The sequence below is a fragment of the Paramormyrops kingsleyae genome, chromosome 12 (assembly GCF_048594095.1).
Source record: "Paramormyrops kingsleyae isolate MSU_618 chromosome 12, PKINGS_0.4, whole genome shotgun sequence".
NCBI lineage: Eukaryota > Metazoa > Chordata > Actinopteri > Osteoglossiformes > Mormyridae > Paramormyrops > Paramormyrops kingsleyae.
The window spans coordinates 14273942-14299368 of record NC_132808.1 but is presented as its reverse complement, the minus strand read 5'-3'; the positions used below and the strand labels follow the sequence as shown (position 1 = coordinate 14299368).

Genomic DNA, 25427 nt, shown 5'->3' with positions numbered 1-25427 from the left:
TGGCTTACCCTCCTTGTGGAGGTTATCAATGATAATCATCTGTCAAGTCAGCAGTCTTCCCCATAATTGTGTAGCCTCCTGACCCAGACTGAGACCATTTAAAGGCTCAGGAAATGTCGAACTTTTTCATGATATTCTAATTGTTCGAGATGTACCTGTACATACTATAAATAATCAGATTTGTCTGAATCTAAATGTAAATTTAGTAGATGTGTCTCTCTCCTGTATAACAAGTGCAACACAAAGGTCCTGCAAACATCAAAGAAAGACCATACAATATGATTGGTTTTTGGCAGATGCCATCAATATCTACATTTGTGGGGCCCTTTTATGAGGAATACTTCAAGTGAAAGAAACTGACCTGAAATCAGTAGAAGTTTCAGCAGAAGAAACACATTACAACCCATCATGCTGATCCAACAGGCTGCAGAAAACATGGATTATGATACTGATCATTTCATATGCATTTGAGCACATACACACAGACACACATATTATGCATATCTATATTTGTAGGTATTCCCTTTTCACTGCCATTTTACAATAATTAATAAATGACCAAAATATTTAAGAATATGAAAATATTTGTGTAGTTTAAAAGAAATGTGTGTATAATGAAGATAAAAGCCATATGAACATCCAGAATTAAATGTATTCTTTCTCATACACAGGTCCATAAGCAGTCTCAGTAAGACACCCATACACAGAGAACTATAGCTGAGTAACTCACATGCTGTAAAAACACTATAATTAAAAAACATATAGGCATAGTAGCAGTGTAAAGCAGGGGCACAGGAGAGATTTTTGAAGTGGGGGGACCAAACAATAAGTAAAAGGTCTCAACTCTTAAGCTTATCCAGCCATGCTTAATTAAGTTTCTTATCATAATAGAACGGCATAATATCACAAGAGAAAGACTTTACATCAAGAAATCGCGACATACTTACTCAATATGAAGACTTCTTTATAACTTTAAATTCTGACTTAATTCCAGGGCTTCTTATCATAATATTAATGAGGAATTCGGCATCATGTAATATACTAAACATTTTGATTGACACTGGCCAACATGCATACAATGTAACAGTATTGTCTGATATGGAATTGCTAATTATTTGTTGTAAGTTCAGATTTACTGAGCCCCAGCACACTATAATGTTACATATTATGTGAGGACACATTCATAGATTTTTAGCTTTATTCTAACCAACTAATAATAATAATAAATAATAATAATTTTACATTAGGTCAAACTTGGATGAAGCCATTTTCTTTGTTGCAGTAACATAAATTAGCCTTTCCGAGATATGGGAAAAAATATGCTGACAACTGCATCCAACATAAGCTTGTTATAGATTAAGCCTATATAGAATTTATTTACTATATAGAATCTACTTACATTGCTTGCTATTTGAAAGAACACCGTGACAAACCTTTGTTTCTTTCCTAGTTGTGTTTTGTCTTCCTGTATTGCATAATACTTTGGTTCCTGTGACCCAAACTGCATCCAGCAGAATTTAAGGCAGCACCAATCTCAACTTGTTCAGGACCCAAAACCGGCAACAGCAGAATAAAGATAAAGGTAAAGATGCTTTATTGTCATTGTACAAGTACAATGAGATTTTGTTTGGAGCGCGCCAGCAGTAAAACATTACAATAAAATCCAAAGAATAAAATATGTACACACACACACACACACACACACACACACACACATATACACAGTGAATAAGGTGCTGGTGAATTTGTGCAATATAATCATTAATATAATCAATCAAAATCAAGTTATGATTTTGTATAAAGTGCAGTACATGAGCAATTTTGCAGAGGTAGAATTAGAGTTATACAGCAGGTTTAAGTACAAAAATATTCAGAATGTTAGAGATGAGTGCTTTGAATTCAGAAGTGTAATAGCTGTAGGGTAAAAGCTGTTCCTGAGCCAGGTTGTGCGTGCGTACACAGAACTGTACACAGAATGTCACAAATGCAGCAAGTAGATGTTTTTGAGTAAAATGTTTTAGAAAGTGATATCCGTGTTTGAGGTACTTTTCCTTTGTTAAATTGGTAGATCATCATGGAAGTAGAGAATTTTCAAGCCATGTATAGGCTAATAGGAGTGCGTGCACTTTATAATGTCTACTTACAAATGCGATAAATGGAGATAAAGGGAGTGCGTGTAACTGAAAACAATGAGGCTGCTATATTATAGGACATACCAATACAAAATGAAAAAGAAATCAAGACTAACAGACCCGCTATAGTAGTGAAAGATAAGAAGGAGAGAACTTGTCTGCTCATCAACATGTCTGTCCCCACTGAAGTAAACCCCTCCCTGAAAACTATAGAAGACTAAAGAAGCAGAAATTGAGAAGATGTGGGACATGAAAGGCATAACAATACTAGTGGTAATAGCTGCTGTCGGTCTAATCAAGAAAGGGATGGAAAAGTACACCAACAAAGTAATATTAGGATACAAGAGGTCCAGAATGCCGTCCTCCTTGGCACTGCTCATGTACTGAGGATGACAAGAGGACATTATCCATCAAGTGAACCATCACACCCTCATGGTGGCTCTAAGTTCAAGGGATGGACTCGACTGCATGAGAGAATAGAGCAGAATTTAAAGGATAATAATAATAATAATAATAATAATAATAATAATAAATAATCATCACTATCATAATAATGTAGTATTGTGATTTATAAGCACATTCATAAAACAAATGTTAATCCATTCATAAATCCTTGCAATATAAATATTTATCAAAAAGCATAACATTATAGCCATGTGTAATATATGCCTTGCCAAAAAGGGCACCATGGCCATCGTGGGGAAAAGCGACCCCCCCCCCCCATTGTTCCTCTCAGTTTAGTTGGCTTTGAACCATTGATCATTGATCTGTAGTGGACAAATGTTTCCCCAAGAGTTTTTTAATGTGAGACCAGGTATGTTCTCCAGGACTTAAATCTGGACTAGAAGACAGTCTTTGCTGTGTGTTCAAGAGCACTGTCTTGTTGAAAAATACCTTCCCAGCATTCCTCATTCTCAGCTGTGGGAAGCAAGACATTTGGTAATATTCTACTATATTTGAGAGCATTAATTGACGCTTCATAATGAACCACCATGACCCTCAGAATGACAAGCCCTTGTTTAATTTTTCACAAACAAGATGGCCAAAATGTTTAGCAACTTTGTCAAATGAACAGTGTACTCGGTAAGTATTTTCTGATGTAAACTTAATTGGGCTAAGGTTTTCATGATAATGACTGAAAATGCAAAAAGTTGTACTGTATGATATATATCAATTTTAACAGTACAAAGTTACATATACTGTACATATACCGTAACACAAATATGCACATATTTATACATATGTACACACTGCAAGTATGCATACATATGTGTGTGCTACAGTATACGCACAGTATGTAACTGTATAAAGTACATTTACTGTATACTATAAACATATACTGTAACATGAAGCATTGTAGTAAGTATACAATATTACAGTACAGTGCACATTGTTAGATTACGTACCTGTTATCTCTATGAAACATTTGAATGATTGAGGACATGGTTGTTCTCTCAAATTCGGCTGTACCGTTCGACTAGCCTCAGCCATTGTAAAGGCCATGACTGAGGACATGGTCCACAATTGTGGCCCTTATTCACCAGGAACATGCCTCTGTTCTTGGTCTCTTCTACCTCTTCCTCTGTTCTGCCTCCCTACCCTTCTACCATGCAGCTGAACTCCTTTTCTTCTTATCAGCTGTTTACTCTGTTCATTTCCTTGTTGTTCTTCCATTGCCAAATTGTAACATTGTGTTTTGGTCTGTCAATATATGCTGCCAACTGAAGGTTCATGAGATGCACCTCAGCTATTTTAGAGAACTGGTTGATCACTAATCAATCTAATTCTTCAAACATTCTCTACTGGTGAAAATCAGGTGGAATGGCAAAAGGAGACTCTTCCTCAGTCTTCTAGCCAAGGAACTCCGTTGCTGATTCGTGTAGCAAAAGGCAATGAAGACAGAGAGAGATGCCGCTGCAGCTGCCCTGTGCCAAGGCCTGTACAGATGACTCAGTGCCAGGTACAGGAGAGCTGTCACAGATTCACATGTGCCAAATGCAGGGACGATGGATACTGGGTTTGCAAACACTGCAAACACAGGCCTTGAAACATTCTATTTTCACTAATTTCTTATAAATAAAACAGACTTGTTTTCATATATTTTGTGAATGTGTGTCTTTCATTTTGCAGGTCAGTCAGTGTGTTGGATATTTTGTATAGATATGACAAGCTTCAGTGAAGGTTCTCATGTCACACACAGGTTCGGGCTGCCTTGGATTTGAGCTAGCAGTCTGAGCACACAAATGCAAATGTGCCAGGGTTCACAGGCAAAATCGGTGATTTGCACAACAAAAGCAGGAGGACAATGGGGCTGAAGGCCTGCGCAGGCTTAGGAGGAGCTGTAGGGAGTTCTAGGGAATTTACGCAAATTTGCGCAGCAAAAGTTTTAGTGTTAAAACTATAGGTAACATGCCATTAGGGCCCTGATCATTTGAATTACGGTGCCAAAGCATTTGCAATTTGACCAAAACAATGAGACTTTGCATTTATGAGGTGCACAAGTGAGTCCATGATGTGGAGGTTGTACAAATAGTTTTCATTTCAAAATTTTATTCCTGATCTGAGAAATGTAACAAAGCAACAGAAAAACTGTAAAAATGTTAATTCTTAAAATACTGGAAAATTTGCTTAAACCATGTCACCTATGCATGCACAACATTAATAGTAGGAAACATCTTGAGCAAGATAGCTAGTATTTATGTTAACAGGCTAAAGATGTTGTAACATTAGAGGAAAGTTAAAGATCCTATAGACTTTCAGGTGTGTCCTGGCCATTATCCAAACCAAGCAAAATCCCGCGCATCAGTGGACTGCTGTGTGGATTTTATTTATGGATACATGTATATATGTATGTTTGTATTTGTTTATTTTCATTCTATAGCATAGTATACACTGTTCTTCGCAGAGTTTGTACAGTTTTATTTTATAATTCTATTTGTATGTTTTGGGTATACAGTTCTGTTTTTATTATTTGTATTTATATGTATTTAAATTTTTTTTATATTTTAAGTTATCTAATTTTTTTTGCCCATTCTATAGTATCATATATACTGTCATGGTATAGTTCTGTTTCTTTGACAATAAAAATATAGTTCTGCAGTTTACATTTTCATTTACACACACACACACACACACATGCAGTCCTAGTCAGGATTATTGGCACCGCTCAACTGTAAGTACAGAATGTAGAATATCTTCAGAAATAAATGCAAATGAACCAGTTCTGTATAATCAGAATAATATTAAGTAGAATGTCCAAAGTTAGTGAACACCACCAACAACAACAATGAAAAGCTTTCATATAGCGAAATAAAAAATATAGACATCAAAAGCATGCTTGACACGATTATCAGCACCATTCACTAATATTTGGATGCAGAACCTCTGGCAAAATGACTGCTTCTAAACATTTTTTGTAGCCATTTATAAGCTTTTTGCATCTGTCTGCTGGTAGTTTGTGCCTCTTCCATTGTTATGCATTCAAGCTCTTTTAAGTTTGCTGGAGTCCTATTTGAAGTGGCAGCTTTCAGCTCTCTGCAGAGGTTTTCAATGGGATTTAGGTCAGGACTCATTGATGGCCAGTTTAAAACAGTCCATCTTTTCCTTGGCCACCATTCTCTTGTACTGTTGGATGTGTGATTTGGGTTGTTGTCCTGCTGAAAACCCCAAGACTTTGACCTCAAGCCTAGTTACACTGGATAATACATTTCACTCTAAAATGCCATGGTAATCTTCTGATTTTGTTGTTCCTTTGGTACATTCAATGCCTCCAGGACAAGAGGCAGCAAAGAAGCCCCACAACATGATAGAACCTCCACCATGTCTTACTGTAGGTAGCATGTTCTTACTCTTATGGGCTTCATTCTGTTGACTATAAGCAAACTGAGGCACTACATTTTCAAAGAGCTCTACTTTGGGTTCATCTGTCCATAGAACATTATCCCAGAAAGACTGTGACATATCTAAGTTTTTGCAAACATAAGTCTTGCCTTTTTATTCCATACTTTCAATAGTGGTGTCTTCATTTGCCTTTCCACTCATGCAATTCTACCTGGTTTATTGTGTGGCATACAGTATGGTGCAGGCAGAAACCACCGCTCCAGATTGCTCTAATGCATTCCAAAACATTCTTTAGATGTCTTGTGTGGTATTTTTTTCCATAATCCACACCAACCTTCGCAGACTTATCTCATTGAGTTTCTTCTTGCACCATACCATGAAAGCATCTTAACAGGAATTTCAAGTTCTTTGGCGATTGCCTTGTGACCTTTGGAATTGTTATGCATTTTAATAATACCAGTTCTGATGCTCTCAGACAGCTCTCTTTGCCAATGTGAAAAAGATACTGGAAGGAATCAGCCACATTTTATGCAGTAAAACCCTCATTTATTGCTTAATTCACATCATTTGAACACTGAATATTAAGCACAGGTGAGGCTCATTTGTTTTCTAGTTTGTATAAATAATTAAAAATCATAAATGGGTGCTAATAATTGTGTTCAGCACCCATCTTTTGTCTATGTTTTTTTATTTCACTGTATGAAAGTTTTGTTTTGTTGTTGTTTAATTACTTTGGACATTTTAACTAAAACTGACAGGTGCCAAAAACCCTGACCTGTATATAGGAGCAGGTCCCGGTAAAGTAGGAGTTTGATTCCCCAGTGTGGTAGAGGTTAAAGTCCTCTATGGAACACATGGGTGGTTAAACTCCTGTTGTTCTGGTGGTTCTTTATTATTTTTTGTGCTTATTTTAATTACTATCTGACTGTATGGTTCTAAAATTTGCTCTGTGTTCCTAGACCAGCAACAGAAAAGTAAAATGCCCCCTGGAGACCAATACAGTATGTTTACCAACCAACCCACTATCCATGTAATATTACATATGAGTGAGCTGATCTCTGACAGTCTAATACTATAAATTTAGCTTGGTATTGCTTCATTCTGCACCACCTTATGTCACTCTAGACCAGGGGTCTGCAACCTTTTTAAAGCAAAGAGCCATTTTGCTTGAACCAAGATTTCTGAACCAAGATTTACAATGAGCCACAATGGGTAGAGAAGAGGGTTTGATATACGATTTTTTAAATGTAATTTTTTTTTAAATGGGCATATACACTCACCTAAAGGATTATTAGGAACACCTGTTCAATTTCTCATTAATGCAATTATCTAATCAACCAATCACATGGCAGTTGCTTCAATGCATTTAGGGGTGTGGTCCTGGTCAAGACAATCTCCTGAACTCCAAACTGAATGTCAGAATGGGAAAGAAAGGTGATTTAAGCAATTTTGAGCGTGGCATGGTTGTTGGTGCCAGACGGGCCGGTCTGAGTATTTCACAATCTGCTCAGTTACTGGGATTTTCACGCACAACCATTTCTAGGGTTTACAAAGAATGGTGTACAAAGGGAAAAACATCCAGTATGCGGCAGTCCTGTGGGCGAAAATACCTTGTTGATGCTAGAGGTCAGAGGAGAATGGGCCGACTGATTCAAGCTGATAGAAGAGCAACTTTGACTGAAATAACCACTCGTTACAACCGAGGTATGCAGCAAAGCATTTGTGAAGCCACAACACGCACAACCTTGAGGCGGATGGGCTACAACAGCAGAAGACCCCACCGGGTACCACTCATCTCCACTACAAATAGGAAAAAGAGGCTACAATTTTCACGAGCTCACCAAAATTGGACAGTTGAAGACTGGAAAAATGTTGCCTGGTCTGATGAGTCTCGATTTCTGTTGAGACATTCAAATGGTAGAGTCAGAATTTGGCGTAAACAGAATGAGAACATGGATCCATCATGCCTTGTTACCACTGTGCAGGCTGGTAGTGGTGGTGTAATGGTGTGGGGGATGTTTTCTTGGCACACTTTAGGCCCCTTAGTGCCAATTGGGCATCGTTTAAATGCCATGGCCTACCTAAGCATTGTTTCTGACCATGTCCATCCCTTTATGACCACCATGTACCCATCCTCTGATGGCTACTTCCAGCAGGATAATGCACCATGTCACAAAGCTCGAATCATTTCAAATTGGTTTCTTGAACATGACAATGAGTTCACTGTACTAAAATGGCCCCCACAGTCACCAGATCTCAACCCAATAGAGCATCTTTGGGATGTGGTGGAACGGGAGCTTCGTGCCCTGGATGTGCATCCCACAAATCTCCATCAACTGCAAGATGCTATCCTATCAATATGGGCCAACATTTCTAAAGAATGCTTTCAGCACCTTGTTGAATCAATGCCACGTAGAATTAAGGCAGTTCTGAAGGCAAAAGGGGGTCAAACACCGTATTAGTATGGTGTTCCTAATAATCCTTTAGGTGAGCGTATGCATTTAACACAAAAACAAAAATTCAAGTACTTTTGTGGATATTCAAGTACTTACTGTGGATGTTGACACGTGGAATCTACATGGATAAAATCACTTGGATCCGCAACTTCACCAAATATCCACCAAAAATCCACGTGGTTGCCAGCTTGAGTTTAAGCTGTCCAGTGCAAAAAAGGGCAAGTAAAGCCTATTTGTATTATTTGTATTAGCACAAAAAATACAAAAAGTTAAAAACTAGATATTTCAGATGTTAATATATTTTGTAAAAGGGGGGATGTGTTCTAGTCTTTTTTGGCTTTTAATACCAATTACTGAATTACATTATACAATCACAAAAAACACACAAAATGGTTGATATTTATGAATTCTCTAATTCATAATAATCTCTGTTCTCTGATTTTCTTTTCACAGATTTACAATTAGGATTGAATGTGCAATTGCAATGGTAAATATTCTATAGTTATACCCAAATAAACAAGAAATGAATAGATGAATACTTATAAACACTAAGTTTGCTTTATTCCATCAGTGTGCACCAGGGCTTTGGACAATTTTGGTAGTGAGATGTTTAATGTTAATTAATGATTGCCACATTTATGTAAAAGCATACAAAAATATGCATTCTTGGTTGAACTGAGACATAATGTCCCCATAACGTGATAAATATCCTTTTTTTTCCCTTATGGGGACCGGTTTCCTGGTTTATCCTTAGTCTCTGCTGAGAAACGTGCCGCGTGACTCATTTACCCTCGCATACAAGGTTTGACTTCAGATCGAGCTCTAGGTAATTTTTTTTCAAACTGGTTGGTTTGACTTTTAAGAAATTCGAGTTATAATGTGTTCGAGAACAGAGGTACCACTGTATATGAATGTTTAAAAAATTGCACATTTTGCATTATTCATTAAATATAAAGGTAACGCCAGTGTACAACTGTGAATTACAATATACATTTAAAAAAAGAAAATTTAAAGTATAATGGTAGAAAAAATGCAATATATGCCTTTACCTTGTCTCTGTGAATCGGAAGGGTTTCTGTCTCACTGTACAAAAGACTCTGCGCCTCTGACAATGAGAGTATTTACTGTATCGAGCACAATGTTCTGGAATCCCTCTAAGTGTATATAGAGCTATGTATGTAAAACAGAATGCAAATATTGTTGTATATTTGTTTTACCCTGTTCTGCATGGTTTCAGGAGGTGGACAAACATTTGCGTAAGGGAATGAGTGTCAGATTGTACTATTTATAAAAACAGGAACTTGAATCAATGTTTTGTGACACATTGTGGAAGAAAAAGCAAATTCTACATGCTGTACTTTCTCATTTTATACACTCCAGTCAAGAAATAAAACTTAAGAGTAAAGGATCTTGCTTCCTTTGCCTTCTTGTGTTAATTTGAATGCTAGTGTTTTAATAAGGGGCAGGGGAGTCATGATGGGATGGAATTAAGTCAGCTGACAGGGACATACAGTAACACCTAAGCATGATGACTGATATACATATGGAAGTTAGATTTGACCTTTAACCCCATAACAGAGACCCTATATCCCATTACAGCCCATTATATGATCCACCATCCATTCACTTTTCTTATGTATTATCTCGAATAACTCAATTACAAAAAAATTCTCGATGCAAATTCTTTTCTTCGATGCTTTGTGTAATCCGCACGACTATGTACTGCTTAGTGATCACTGTGTTTCACTCGGAGGATTATTACTGTCGCACTTCTTCTTTAAGTTTTTTCCTTCTGTGTCCAAATAAGAGGCATATTGTGATGCCCAAAAATTAACAATCAGTATAAATTTAGCGTATCGTTATTTTCATTAAATTCAGTTAGTGGAGCACACCACATACTTTGGTTTGGAAGCAATAATTATAGGCCTTTCCTGGAAGTGATACTTAAGCACTGAAGTGGCAGTGAAAAGGACAGCTCAACTCCCACAAAATTTTTGACCTGTTTTCTGACTATGGCTTTTGTCTTCAGATTTGGACATTGTTTTGCTTACCCTGGTTCTGACCTCACCCATCAACTCTGAGTTTATCTTGCCCCAAATAAAGCCAGCCTGTAAACCTGAAACTGCACAAGAGCCTTCCTTCTTTATGATTCCTCACAAACCCCTTATTGTTCACCAAATGCCTGCCTTCGTGTCCTTCGTCTCACTTCATGAAAGAATGGCTAGACTCCCAGCAGGACTTCTTCTCCCTCCTGGATACCCACCTGGAGTGGAGGAGTAATCCTGCAATCTGGAGGATCCCAGTGGCCAAAGCTCTCTTCTGGCCTGTGGGGAAGGTACTAGCGAGACTCACCCAGGATGCGGATCCCCAGGAGGCAGAGAAGGTTCAATGCTTGCTGACAATCCACATGAAGCCCCTTAGCCCACCACCTCTACATAGCATGAAGCCCCTCAGCCTGCCCCCTCTCCTATCCTAACTTCTGCTATGCCTCTAGAGCCTGTCCTCACCTCTACTGTGCCTCCAGAACCCATCCTCACCTCCACTACACCCCCAAAGCCCATAATCCAGGCTCCCAGCCCAAAAGGAGCATATCATCTGAACCAGGATTCACAGTAGCCATGCTATCCTGCAGGGACCCCCAGTGGTCACTCCTGGTGTCCTGGCTGGTCCCTGCTCGCCTCTGGGTGTCCCAGCGGTTCCGTGCTGCCTTCTGCCATCCTGTCGGCTCTCATGTCATCTCCTGCTGTCCCGTCGGCTCCTGTCTCATCTCTTGATGTCCTCCTGGTGTACTGCCAGTGCCCACCTTGTTTCCTGTAGTCATCTTGGCAGCCTCCTCGCAGCCTCTTGGCTCCCCACCTGTGGTGTCCTTGTCCTATGCGGGTCACAGCCAGGCCAATGCCTGACTCCTGTCACCATCAGGCTGATGCTTGACTTCCCGTTTGTTGGCACGGCAGGTTGGGTTGATCTGGAATATGCTGCCCCGACTCTCATTTGGCTAATGTCATCCACCCAGGCAACTGCCGCTGCTGCAGCTAAGAGGAGAGGTTCCACGGTGCCCTCCTGCTCCAGCCCTGCATTTCCCTCGGCGCTCCATCTCCAGCCCTGCTGACTCCTTGGCATCCTCCAGCCCCGTTGGACCTCCAAGGCTCTTAGGTCCTGCACTCCAAATGGACCCTACCATGCCAGTGATTGGGCACAGGAGGGTCCACATACCAAGGTCTCTGCCAAGCTCCTCAGTGTCCAGAAAACTTTCTGGACATTTTTTGTTCCCTCCCAAATTTTGCCTTGGTCTCTGTCCTGTTCCCTGTCCTGCCTTGGTTTTGTCCTGGCCTGTGTCCCCTGTGGCCCCCTTCGGTGTTTCTGTCTCACCATGGTTCCTCTACCTGCCCACCCTGTCCTGGTGTATGTCTTGTTGGGTGTCCTTTCTGCTGTCCCTGGTCTTGCCTTTGTCAATTCCGTGCCCCTATTCATTGTCCCTAGTCCCATGTCCTAGGTCTTGTCCATCTGCTGTTCCTAGGTGTGGCGTGTTCAGTCTATCTCTGTCCCTCTCTTTCCTGCTCCCTGGTCTCCATTGATATCTGGTTTTTGTACCTCTAGTCCCTGGTCTGTTTCGTCTGTGTGGTTCTGTTCAGTGTTGGTCTCGTCATCCCCACTCATTCATGTTGCTCCTCCTGTCTGCATATGTCCTTCCCCATACTAGTATTCTCATTTTGACCAAAATGAGCAAAATCGGCAGCTGCACAGGGTGGTATCTTGCCAGGGGTGACACGAAGTGACTACACTATATAATGTAGTCCCAGGTGGACTGAGGCATCGCGAGCCCAGCGAAGGACGAGGAGACTTGCCTCCTGGAATAAAACACGCTCTTTATTATAGTCTTTATTAGGACTGTAACAGGCACGGAACGAGCACCAAACCCAAATACACACAACGGAAACACCAGGTCGTAAGACGCCGACCAGGGCTATTTACAATTACACAGACACAGGGCTATATAAACGAGTGCTCAGAGGCATGCGCAGATCTCACTGGTGCAACGATATTATTTATTCTTCTATTTATTCATTTGCAGCACATTGTTGCACTATGGGTGTTTCACACATTGTCTTGGGTTTGTACTATATGTTTGTATAACAAACTATGCAGGCAGTCCTACAATGTCATGCTTGTTGCTTTCTGTGTATAATGGCAGAAATCAGGGCCTGTATTCACAAAGCATTTTGTCTTATCACTAAGAGTACTCTTAAATCGCACTAAAAGTTTTTAACTAAGAGATTTTTTTGTCTGAGAGCAACTTTTAGTTAGGAAAAGAGCCAACTCCTAAGCTAAGAGTAAGACTCCATCACTATGGCTGACATCAGTTCTCATGCATGAGCTTGCCTGCAATGACCACAGGGACTGGTGAAAATGTACACACAACTTCCCCATAACACAAATACTGTGGAAACCACTTATAGTGATTATGGTTAGGGTCATTAGATCATTTCCAAACAAGTTGAAGTCTGTCGCTCTACATCGAGAAAGATTATTCACAAGTGGAAAACATTCAACATTGAGACAGTTGCCAATCTTCCAAGGTGTGAACATTGACTCTAAGGTCAGAGAAACTGCAGAACACCCAAGAGCTACATCTCAGACTCTATAAGCCTCAGTTAGCAGGTTAAATGGCAAAGTCTACGACACTGAAATTAGAAATAGACTGAACAAGTATGGCTTGTTTGGAAGGGTTGCCAGGAGAAAGCCTCTTCTCTCTAAAAAGAACATGGCAGCATGGCTTCGGTTTGCAAAGTTGCTTCTGAACAAACCACAAGACATCTGGAACAATGTCCTTTGGACAGAGGAGACCAAATACCGTATATCACCACAAACACCTGTTACAATCCCAGGTCAAGGTCTAGGGTTAACATTGTTATTATTTTGGGTTAGGACCGAAAACGCCACAGACACCAAAACGTAAGATAAAAATAGAAAGATATGCTTTTATTAACGCGTGTGGCAAGTAAAGTGACAAATGACAAGGGCAAAAACAATACCTGACCGGCAAGAGGCTATAGGCGGCGTCACAGTAAAGAAATAAGCAAAAGGGTCTAAATAACCTACCTGTCCATTTAATCCCCAAAGGAGAACTACTCTGTCCTAACCAAAAGTACACAGGTTACACCTGCCCCTAAACTGGTGTAACTAGACAGTCAGTATTACTACATGTGGTAAATGTACATGCGCGCACATTCTAAACTGAGCCCCACCGCCTTAGGAGTCAGGTACCGGTGTCTTGGCTATCACAACGAGCAATTCGTCGTTTAGGATAAAAGTCCTCGCACTTAAGCCATCACGGTGTAGACGTGCACCAACGTCAAGCACAAAGGTATCTAGAAATCATACAAACGAGAAAGCATCTGCAGGCATCAAAAAGGAGAATCAAAACGAGGATCGAGCACGGATGCCAGACGCTATGCTGCAAGACGCTGACGCCGCCGTGCTGGTCATTCCCTCTCCTTATAAAGGGACGTCTCCGCCCCAGATGTCATCAATCCGCACTAACGGAGTGACCTGTAACACAAAGCAAACCAAAACCACACACACAGACCAGACAAAGGTGGCATGTAACATACCTCATACCAACTGTCAAGTGTGTTGATAATTTGGCCTTGTTTTACAGCCACAGGACCTGGGCATCCTGCAGTCATTCAGTTGACCATGAACCAAAGTATCATAGAGTCAAATGTGATGCCATCCGTTGAACAGCTAAAGTTTGGCCAAAATTAGGTCATGAATCAGGACAATGATCCCAAGCACACCAGCACATCTACAACAGATTAGCTGAAAAAGAAAAGAATCAAGGTGTTGCAATGGTGCAAAGTCCAGACCTCAACCCGATTGAAGTGCTGTAACAGGACCTTAAGAGAGCTGTGGATAAATGAATGCCTGCATACCTCAATGAGCTGAAGAAACATTGCAAAGAAAATTGGGTCATACTTCCTCCACAATGATGTGAGAGACTGATAAAGTCATACAGAAAATGATTAATTCAAGTTATTGCTGCTTCTGGTGGTTCAACAAGCTATTGAATTATGGGGTGTACTTAGTTTTTCACAAATGGCTTCTCCATTTTGGCTTCATTTTTGATAAAGAAATAATGACAGAGTGGAATCTGTTGGTGTTGTTTTACACCTGAGGTTAGATAATTGTAGAACCTGGTAACGACCAGATGATTTTTACTTTGTCCTGATACATAAACCTGATACATGACTATGTGTTCCTTCCTCGTTCTCTGCTTCTTCTGCTACCTCTTCTCCTCTGGAATTTTACTTTTTGTTCTCTGTCTCTTTCTGTCATGTTTACCTATACTCAAAAATATATTCAAATATATTTAGGGAACCAACATCATATTGATAATTGTGATTGTGTTTGCATATGTGATACATATTTTCCTGCACTAACTCATTCCATGTTTTGATTGCTGTTCCTTTTTCAGAAGGAACAGACTCATGTTATTTGTTCTACTGTACTACGATGTTAGTACTGCAAAACATGCGTCATTGTCAACTGTGTTGAAACAACATTAATGTGTTTATAGCAGTGGAGACAACATTTATGGCTTACATGCGCGACTGATTGCTTTACAAGTTGAGTCAAGGTATGTCAGCAGTTGAGAAATCTGTAAAGTAAGTATTTTTATATATGTAACGTATGCATACAGACTATCAGGTAACAGCTAATGAATATCGAAACACCTACAAAAGCATAAACCTCTACTTTGGCAGGACGATCTACAATATCTGGACCAATAATGTTACCACTCAGGTGGTAAGAGAATGATGGTTAAGGCTGATTTATACTTCTGTGTAGAATCTGCGCTGTCGGTATGATGTAGGTATGGCATGGCCGTGTACCCTGTAGGTATGGCATGGCCGTGTACCCCTTAGGTATGGCATGGACGTGTACCCCTTAGGTATGGCATGGCCGTGTACCCTGTAGGTATGGCATGGACGTGTACCCTGTAGGTATGGCATGGCCGTGTACCCTGTAGGTATGGCATGGCCGTGTACCCCTTAGGTATGGCATGGCCGTGTACCCTGTAGGTATGGCATGGACGTGTACCCCTTAGGTATGGCATGGACGTGTACCCCTTAGGTATGGCATGGCCGTGTACCCTGTAGGTATGGCATGGCCGTGTACCCTGTAGGTATGGCATGGACGTGTACCCTGTAGGTATGGCATGGACGTGTACCCTGTAGGTATGGCATGGCCGTGTACCCTGTAGGTATGGCATGGACGTGTACCCTGTAGGTATGGCATGGACGTGTACCCTGTAGGTATGGCATGGACGTGTACCCCTTAGGTATGGCATGGACGTGTACCCCTTAGGTATGGCATGGACGTGTACCCTGTAGGTATGGCATGGACGTGTACCCTGTAGGTATGGCATGGCCGTGTACCCTGTAGGTATGGCATGGACGTGTACCCTGTAGGTATGGCATGGCCGTGTACCCTGTAGGTATGGCATGGACGTGTACCCCTTAGGTATGGCATGGCCGTGTACCCTGTAGGTATGGCATGGACGTGTACCCCTTAGGTATGGCATGGACGTGTACCCCTTAGGTATGGCATGGACGTGTACCCCTTAGGTATGGCATGGACGTGTACCCTGTAGGTATGGCATGGACGTGTACCCCTTAGGTATGGCATGGACGTGTACCCCTTAGGTATGGCATGGACGTGTACCCCTTAGGTATGGCATGGACGTGTACCCCTTAGGTATGGCATGGACGTGTACCCTGTAGGTATGGCATGGACGTGTACCCCTTAGGTATGGCATGGACGTGTACCCTGTAGGTATGGCATGGACGTGTACCCCTTAGGTATGGCATGGACGTGTACCCCTTAGGTATGGCATGGACATGTACCCCTTAGGTATGGCATGGACGTGTACCCCTTAGGTATGGCATGGCCGTGTACCCCTTAGGTATGGCATGGACGTGTACCCCTTAGGTATGGCATGGACGTGTACCCTGTAGGTATGGCATGGACTTGTACCCCTTAGGTATGGCATGGCCGTGTACCCCTTAGGTATGGCATGGACTTGTACCCCTTAGGTATGGCATGGACGTGTACCCCTTAGGTATGGCATGGACGTGTACCCTGTAGGTATGGCATGGACGTGTACCCCTTAGGTATGGCATGGACGTGTACCCCTTAGGTATGGCATGGACGTGTACCCTGTAGGTATGGCATGGACGTGTACCCCTTAGGTATGGCATGGCCGTGTACCCCTTAGGTATGGCATGGACGTGTACCCCTTAGGTATGGCATGGACGTGTACCCTGTAGGTATGGCATGGACTTGTACCCCTTAGGTATGGCATGGACTTGTACCCCTTAGGTATGGCATGGACGTGTACCCCTTAGGTATGGCATGGCCGTGTACCCTGTACCGTAGCCTGACGTGCACCTCATGGCAACGCAGATCACGCACAAGTATAAATGCTCAATAACAGCGCAGGCCAGTTGTGTAGGGCGTGGCATAAACTCTGTGTCAACACAAACATAAATCAGCCTTTAGATTTAAAAGTCAGAGTCAATTGTGCCAAAAGTACTGGGAAACTACCACCCCCCCCCCAATTCCAAAAAGGTAAAATTTCATTGTGAATGTGACAAACCTACCCTACCCATTGTGTAGGAACTTGGATCCTGGAGTGTTGCTGTCTCTGTACAGCCACCTCACAGCATGCCTTCAATTACTGGGAGACTGACATCTCTTCTGCTTTGGGTAACAGGTGGTGCTGACCCATTAGCCATTAGCCATTAGCCAAAGTCTACAGTTATACGAATGTTTGGATGAATTACAAATACGCAGTAATATTCTTGCCATTTTGAATTATGCTTTTATATTTCATTCTTTCTCGCTTTGGTTCAAGTTGCATTGTACCTACCTTAAATATATTCCTATAAATACATAGAACAATACTATGGTAAATATTCCATCTGTTAAATTAAAAATTGTTTTAGGTTACACAGGTCTGTAAAATATTTTATAAAATTAGTGTAGAATTGTTATTTTTTGCCAGGCCATCCCTCTCTCCTTTTCCATGGCTGCAGTGTTGTCTCTTTAAAATAAATTCATAATCTGCATGTAAAGTCATTAATATTTCCAGCTCAAATTTCATACAGTGCAAAGCTGGGTTGCCATGGTGGATCCTCCTTTCAGTGATCCACTGGCGATGGCTTTTTATTGTTCCATGTAAACCTGCTTCAATCAGGATTAACCTCACTTTCTGTAATCCTAATCAATTTTTCTGGAACTGAAAACGCTGGATATGTTTTGTCAGGGTTATTCAACTCAGTTCTGGAAGATCTGGAATACCCCCAACATAATATTCTGGAAAACATGTCAAAACAAATAACATGGTACCTTCTGCTGGATGTTTTCATACTGGAATAATGCATGAGGCAATATCATCAATGCATGAAATGTATTTATTAGACACACAACCATGTCATGTAAGCTGTTAAATCGAGGCTATTGACACTAAAGAGCTAACTGTGCACATACTAAGAATTTTAATCGGTTCACACATACATAATAAGAAGCTCGTGTAAGCAAATCATTTCTATATTCTGCATATTAAATTGTATGTAAGATAGAAATAACATTTATGAGTGAGATAAGTGGGATATGAGTACAGATGAAAACAGGACCATTACAACAGATGGAAAAGTGAGAGGTAAAGAGAGCAGGCAGGCAAAAGAGCCCTGGACAGATAATGGGGAGATACTTGACTAGCAGATTGAATCAGTGGTGTTACACCACCACCCCTCATTGTCTGCTTCTTCTTGACAGCAGTTGAGGGCACGGTGACTGATTGCTTGGTCATGGGGCGGTTAGTAGAAGTGAGTAACATGGTTGAGGGTTGAGAAGTTGTGGGATCCATAACTGCAAAGCAGAGAGAGAGAAAAAAGTGGTAACGATCATCTGTTGAAAAGAATCCAAAATTTCCTCGAAAAAAATTAAGAGCTAAATGCAAGAGAAGTATTTTCTAAATCTTAATCTGGAGCAATTCTAGCAGTAGCAACAACAGTAGTAGTAGTTTCTGCTGTCAAACTTGACTCACCACCGTAGCATATAAATGGATGTTTTTCATTACATGGCCTGTCACCCATTTTCCCTTTTTCCATATCCGTCAACCATGATACGGCACAGTTCTCATTCCCATAATAATTATCAGGTTGGCCTGTTCTCCACGATCGGAATGAAGAGTTCCCATTGTCAGACCATTTCCAGGCATCTTCGAACAAGCCGATCCACATTGGCACTCCTGCTGCGACTTCACGTAAAAGCTCGTTTTCATTTTCGTTCCGTATACTGACCAGGTCTGTAGCATAATATCTGCAGACACTCTGAGCGTATGTCCAAGTGACATAGAGTTTAACTGGGATGAATTGCCTGTTCTTGGGATCTGTACCTGTCAGGATATAGTAACATTTGCATAGGTTTAAGTGTTTGTATGTGTCCTTCCACAGGAAGAAGAAATTGTATGCATTGTTCTGCGTTGTTCCTGCATTGTTCCTGGAGGAATTTAGTGACCAAACAACAAAAGCCCCAGTTCTTTGGTTTTGTGTTGTGTTATTTCCTCCAGAATGTGTCAGTCAAATAGAGCTGCTTCACCTGTAGAATTATTGATAAGTATTGAATAAAACTATCTACCTAGATAAGAGGCATACCTTAAATATCGAGGTCTAAATTGTTAGGCTCGTAAGAGCTTTTTCATCTAAAATTGTCAAATAACTATTAATTAAATTATCTCTATGAATTCTTTTCAGAAATGTGATTTGTTGAATAAAATGAAGTACACCCTGGACAGGAAGCCAGTCTACCACAAAGGGTACACGACACAATTTACAAATATCAGTTCACCTATTTGCACTGACAGAGAAAAACTACCAGAGCTCTCAAGATTCACCCACATAGGGCACAAAACAGAGGACACCCTGGACAGGATACCAGCCCATCATTGGCCACAAACTGTCACACACAAAGGGAAATTGAGGGACACCAATTTTTACATGTTTTTGAAAGAAAACCCACACAAGCACACAGAATAAGCACATACAGAGTCAGAGGTGGAATTCAAACCCACATGCCTGGATGTGTGACCTACAGTGCCACCCAGTGCTAACTCACTATAACTAAAACACATTTTCACTATTTAGATGTTGTGTTTTGGGATAAATCAATTGCAAACTGTAACAATAACAACAGAACATAAACGGCTCACTCTAAGTACATTGTGATGATTCTTTATGGGAATATATTTAAGGTAGGTGCAATCTGTAAATTCTGGAACTGTAATCTGTAAAAAACTGGAACCAGAGCAAGAAATTTAAAAACATAATTCAAAATGGTAAGAATATACTACTGCATATTTGTTATTCATCTAAACATTTGTCTAACTGTAATTCTGAATCCATACCCTGAAATCCTGCCCCCTTCCTTTCTGTGCTTGTGGAGTTTGCATTTTCTTATTCTGTCACATGAGTTACCTCCAGTTCTCTGATTTCCTCATGCAATCCCAGGACTTGCAGTTAGGGTCCCTGTGGTCCCTAAATTGCCCATAGTGTGTGTACACATGTGTGCACTGCAAAGCACTGGCGTCCCATCCATGGTGTACCACTGCCTTATGCCCTATGCTGCCTGGTTGATGGAGGAATTAAGCTTCTGGATGAAGTCTGAGACATCATTCGTCAAAACAAATATTAAATATCGCTACACAAAAACTTGTAGGTGACTAGTAAACATTATATAAATGACGTGCTTCACTATAATGTGTTTAGTTCAGAATGTGCTCATGATATTATTTAATTTTTATTGTTTTAAAGGGGAGGCTGCAAAAAAAAACTCACCATTATAACAGATAAATGGGTATATTTGGTTGCAGTCACGATCTTGCCATTTACCATTATTTACCATAAGTGCACAGTCATTTGCCACAGCCTGTGACTGATTATTACCCCAGTTCCGGAACTCAGTTCCTCCATCACTGTAAAGGTCCCTGTCTGCCAGGGACCACTGCCATTTCTTCTCGTTTCCTTTCTCCAGGCCAATCCAGGCTACTTTGTTGTAACTGGTGCCTAAAGTGTTTAGCATCTCATTCATGTCCTTCATGTCATCAAAGGTTGCCAGACCAGTGTAATTTTTTTCTCTGCAGTAACTCTGTGCCTCAGTCCAGTTCTTATTCATGTTCACAAAGTAAAAATGACGGGAGAGACATGAACATGATGTGTAGAGCCCTGTGGACATGAGCACAAATACACATACATACAGAGGTATTTAAGCTATTTTGTTGATTCTGAAACTCTGCTAATCCTTTTCGATCTTTTTCGATCTACATCATTCTTTACACTCACTTTCAAAAATGCAAATTAACTAGAATTATAGCTTTAATCACTTGAGTAAGTTTTTAAATTGTTCTTGTAATATGGTGGATGAAGGTCATTATTTATATTTGCCTGTAAAGATTGGTACTACAAAATGACTGAAAGTTTAGCAAACAAACATTCCAGACGGCGGTCACCTGAGATGAGCAGGAGAAAGAGGTTTTGTCCCATGTCTGTGGAGAGCGGACCTAAAGAAACACACAGGATGAACAGGATGGGTCAAAATGCTGGTCCGACCAATTAATGATCTGAGTACTTGGCATTTCTGTTTAGACCAGTCATTTTCAAGTACTCCTGTACATTCCTCATGCATGCAAGATAATAATTTTTGTGAAAGTAAACTGCATTCTAATATATCTTTATGTTGTGTAGCAAAAAAACTATTAAATATCAAAATAATAGCTCATCACTTGGATTTAATATGAAAAGACATATCTCCAATGCTAATCCCATACAGTATCATCTTGGTGATATTCTGAAGCTCTGTGCTCCATCTGCTGAATTGAATTAATATAAGTGAATAAAAATGCATGAATGTGTTTAAAGTTACAGAAATTCTTGTTGTTTCAAAGTTCTAATTTTTAAAAATTACAGTGAAAACCATTTTTACATGGCCTGCTGTGCATGCCTTAGTTTGTGTGACTAAATCCTTTAATAACATTTGATTGACCTGTTGATTGGAGTCTTTGTATTACTGAAATTATCTTCAAATGATTTGACTGCAATTGTCCATTCATTATGCTTGATAATTTTAATTCTTAAAATCTGTACAACCTGATTCACATCACCAAAGACCAGAAACATTTCTATCTTACCTGAAGTTTGTGTGGTAGCCTTATTGTTTTGCCTTGAACCTTGATCAGCTTTGGAGTCTCTCTGTTAATCTGTTTCTTCAAGCCAACCCTCTCCTATTTAACCTTCAACACCAGATCTTAGCCAAAGAGGTGATCAGTTCCTGTTTCAGTGCCAGTACTATTCTAATGTATGTTAAAGGCAAGTTTTTTGGAACGGAACCAGAAATAATATTAACCAAAGAAGGTCTCTTTCTTCAGGAAATGTCTTAATTGAAAAAATATGCCATTGTCTGTATTTATGTTTTTTTTTTTTTTTTTTTTAAAGGAATTGAAAGAAGGTATTCCTGGGTTTAGATCATGGAACCTGATCTTTGTTTTTGTCGATTATGTTTTGCATTTTTATAAGGAAGTATTTTATATAGGAAGTAATTTCTAATTATCTTAGTATTTAACTAGATTTATTACAATTATAATATTGTTCTTCTCACTATGCAGGTTTTTGAACCCTCTCCAAGTCGTGCACTTCTTCATGATCTGTATTTACCGGCATGGGATCCAGACACAAACATGACAAACATTGGATACATTTTTATATAAATTTCATGGTGCAATGAAAATAAACACCACCGACCTGATGTCAGTTTCGACTATGGAAACCTATCCATCTTACTTATAGTTACTTCATCTTCACTGCAGCCTACAGTTTGCCTTGTTCAGCATCACCGAGAATTCTGAAACTATTTTAAACTTGTTTAAAGTAACTTGAGTTTGGAAATTTCTGGTTTTGGTTTGCATGTTTGGTTTTTGTTCTAATTCTCTTTCATCATCATGCACTACAGTTTAATTGAGGTTTTTTTTATCAGAATTAGCTTGTAATGCTTAATGAGATTTATGATGAAATCCTATCATCACAAACCGTGTATTTACCCCTTCCCTTACAAAAGACAATGGATGGGAGGACTGCAAACTATCTTTTAACTGATAACTCTCTTTCGTCTCTCATTTTTGCATTATCTAATTAACATTGTCAATAAAGTAACCTGAAGGTGAATAATGAAGATGCAACAACATAAAACATCCCTCAAAATACTTAGATGAAATTAACCCATTTGAACACTTAATAATGAGCCTGGAGGAATAGGTGAGACAACATTTTTCTTCCAGTGGAGTTCAAAACCTTTAAAGCATCAAGACAATTGTGCTTTAAAGCTGTTCTGGTGGTTTACATTGGCCCAACACCCTGTTCAGACACAACAATGTCCAACATTACACACATCTAGTCCATATACCTCTTTATGTATACACACAGTACTTTAAATGTGTTTATTTTTCTCAGAGGGATAGTGGGGAGGCAGGTTGGGACAGCCTGAGAATAGAAAAGTACAATCAAAATGCAGTGATCCCCTGCTATATCGCAGTTCAGCTATCGTGGCCCCGCTATATCGCGGATTTTTCCCTGACGCATCACTGTTCTCTGCGATATGTGTATATATGCACATCACTGTAAATGGGGGATCACTGTAAAATCAAATCACATTACATATTATTATTATTATTATGTTACTCAGACCCTTAGCCCGACATACACATATCATACGTGTTTACAAAGTGTGTTTTAATCATTTTGCATGTGTTTAAAGTGTATGGGAGCGGTATTTTAGGGCTTAAACTATTAAAAACGTTTATTTATATGGTCTTTCTATATCGTGGATTTTCACCTATCGCTTTTAAAAACGTGCGGGAGGGGTATTTTAAGGCTTAAACTATATATAAATATGGTGGTATAGAAAGACCATATATATGATGAAGTAACAAAGTAAGATGGGTAGGTTCTTCTGCGACAGGCGGGGGATCACTGTAAAATCAAATCCTGAAAGTGCCCGACCCACAATGCAGAAAGAAAGACAATCAAAACAAATGGAGAAAATGTTGTCATAGTTCAGGGAGCATAAATACGCAAACATTCAGATACAAATATGAGTCCCAGCCCAGAGCCTGTGTGCAGTAGCTTCAGAGGCTCATTGTCAAACAACACGAGTTAAGATAACCGTTGTTATAGCTAACAGACAAAGCACGCTCACTAGGCTTATATTCTGAGAGGCGTGATGGTTCAGATTGTAAAGAAATAGTGAACCTCAGGTGTTTTCCACAGAAAAGGGAAGACTTGTGACAGTTATGTAAAGTAGGTGGCGCCCAAGCATATTACCAGTGGCTATATTTCAAATAATGAATGTGTACAAAAGGTGTAAACACCTTGAAGCCATAGGGCCAGGTCAGCCACACTTCCTCTCCTCTTCGGCTAGAGAAGTGTCATGGAACATTGTTATCTTCAGAAGTTCCTTAATTGCGGCCCTGATATTTGTCATCTTTGAATCAGAGAGTAGTTCTTCCGCTCCAAGTCTCCAGAATGTTATTACTATGACGCCATTAGACATATGATCAAGAGAAAGTCTGGCCATTTCATGTGTGGCTCTATGGGCTAGAAAGCTGTACCTGTATCCTGAAGGTTGTGGGTTTGTATCCTGTGGCCATCAGAATAGGCATATCACTGTTGGGCTCTTGACATAATTGGGCCTCTCTTGAATTGAAGTCAACCTAAAAAGTACCTTTAGGACTGCAGTTCCTTCAGTGAATTGATTCCTATATTTAAAAAAAAAAAAAAATCAAGACACTGCCTTCAAAAGACTAACCAAAAAACTAGCAGTGTAGTGCATTGTTTCATAACCTGGTACCAGGTTGGGAAACACTGTTGACTGTTGTAATGAACACTAAATTCTACACATTGCCATTACAGAAATAGAGGGTGTACACTGCCCCCTAGAGTCCAGCCAGGACAATAATTCAGCAGCAAGATGATCAACAAGCTGCAAATCATACTGTTGAATCTGCTAAAGAGCAACATTTCACATCTTTTTCTACTAATGGAAAATGAAGTCCCTGATCATAACCTACATCTACATATCAGAAACTCTGGTCAATAGTGACAAATGAGGATGAGAGAGCAGGATGAAGCAGTGTCACTTTGCATATCATGACCTACCTCATTTGCACAACAGGTCACTTTGCACTTTAAGCTCTTTTTGCACTATTTTTCTCAAGTATGCTCTTTTGTACTTGTAATTTAATTTAACCTGGCATTTGTGAGTGGACAGCAAAGTAAGAATTTCATTGTACTGAGAAATACTACTTTTCTGTACATATGATAATAAACGCTTTGAATCTGAATCTTGAATCTTGAATCTATAGTAATGTGGGCTAAATGCCTCACCCAGGGGCCTAACTGTGAAATCACTCAGCCATGGGATTTGAACTTATAACCAATCAGACATGGGCACAGAGCCCTAACCCGCTGAGCTACATACACAAACACATAGCTGCCCACACAGAAATTTGTACAAACACAGTCTGCAGCTTTGTACAGGTGTTCAGAATTCAAATGCCTAAAGAGACCTTAACTAGTCAGATGAATGGATCCAAAAAATCAAGGATGTCCCACTAGTTCAATGCATGTTCACAGTGCTATTTAACTGTTCATTTTTATAACATAAATTCTGTTCTCCTGTCCATAATCCAGTTTATGAACTCTCCCCCTTACAGCAATAACATCTCTGGGACTTTGACAAATCTAATTTTTTTCAGTCCTGTTTAGGCTGCTCCAGTGTATGCAGTGCCTACAGCATTAAGCAACCTATTCATTTCCTCCAAACTGTTGAAGGTGGCCAGGTCAGCATAGTTCCATCTACAGTAATACAGCAGCTTCACCCCTTCACC

The 25427-nt window shown here is 40.1% G+C and overlaps 2 protein-coding genes across 2 annotated transcripts in view; both read right to left on the bottom strand.

The window, feature by feature from the left end:
• LOC111856478 (putative C-type lectin domain family 20 member A) overlaps positions 1 to 8630 on the bottom strand; it is a 213452-nt gene extending 204822 nt beyond the window's left edge. Inside the window, exons 1-2 of the mRNA XM_072718463.1 lie at positions 8525 to 8630; positions 362 to 424 (exon numbers count right to left, since the gene is read on the bottom strand). Coding sequence (XP_072574564.1) covers positions 362 to 410 — 49 coding nt within the window. The 5' untranslated portion in view covers positions 411 to 424; positions 8525 to 8630. The remainder of the gene's footprint in view (positions 1 to 361; positions 425 to 8524) is intronic.
• A 2443-nt stretch (positions 8631 to 11073) lies between these two features.
• On the bottom strand, positions 11074 to 21766 carry LOC111856479 (secretory phospholipase A2 receptor-like). Its single transcript, XM_072718461.1, has 5 exons — positions 21678 to 21766; positions 21000 to 21050; positions 20329 to 20715; positions 18540 to 18890; positions 11074 to 11300 (listed from the first exon to the last, which is right to left on the bottom strand). The coding sequence occupies exons 2-5, from the start codon at positions 21031 to 21033 to the stop codon at positions 11074 to 11076; spliced, it is 999 nt and encodes a 332-aa protein (XP_072574562.1). The 5' UTR covers positions 21034 to 21050; positions 21678 to 21766.
• Positions 21767 to 25427: the final 3661 nt, after the last annotated feature.

Bases quoted from the DNA above. Each gene is read 5' to 3' on its own strand.
- LOC111856479 (XM_072718461.1), bottom strand. From the start codon at position 21,033: ATGGGACAAAACCTCTTTCTCCTGCTCATCTCAG. The intron at 18,891-20,328 runs GTGAGTTTTTTT...ATATCCTGACAG, and splicing joins CCCATTTATCTGTTATAATG to GTACAGATCCCAAGAACAGG. The intron at 11,301-18,539 runs GTGAGTCAAGTT...TGACCCGCATAG, and splicing joins TCCATTTATATGCTACGGTG to GACAAGGACACCACAGGTGG.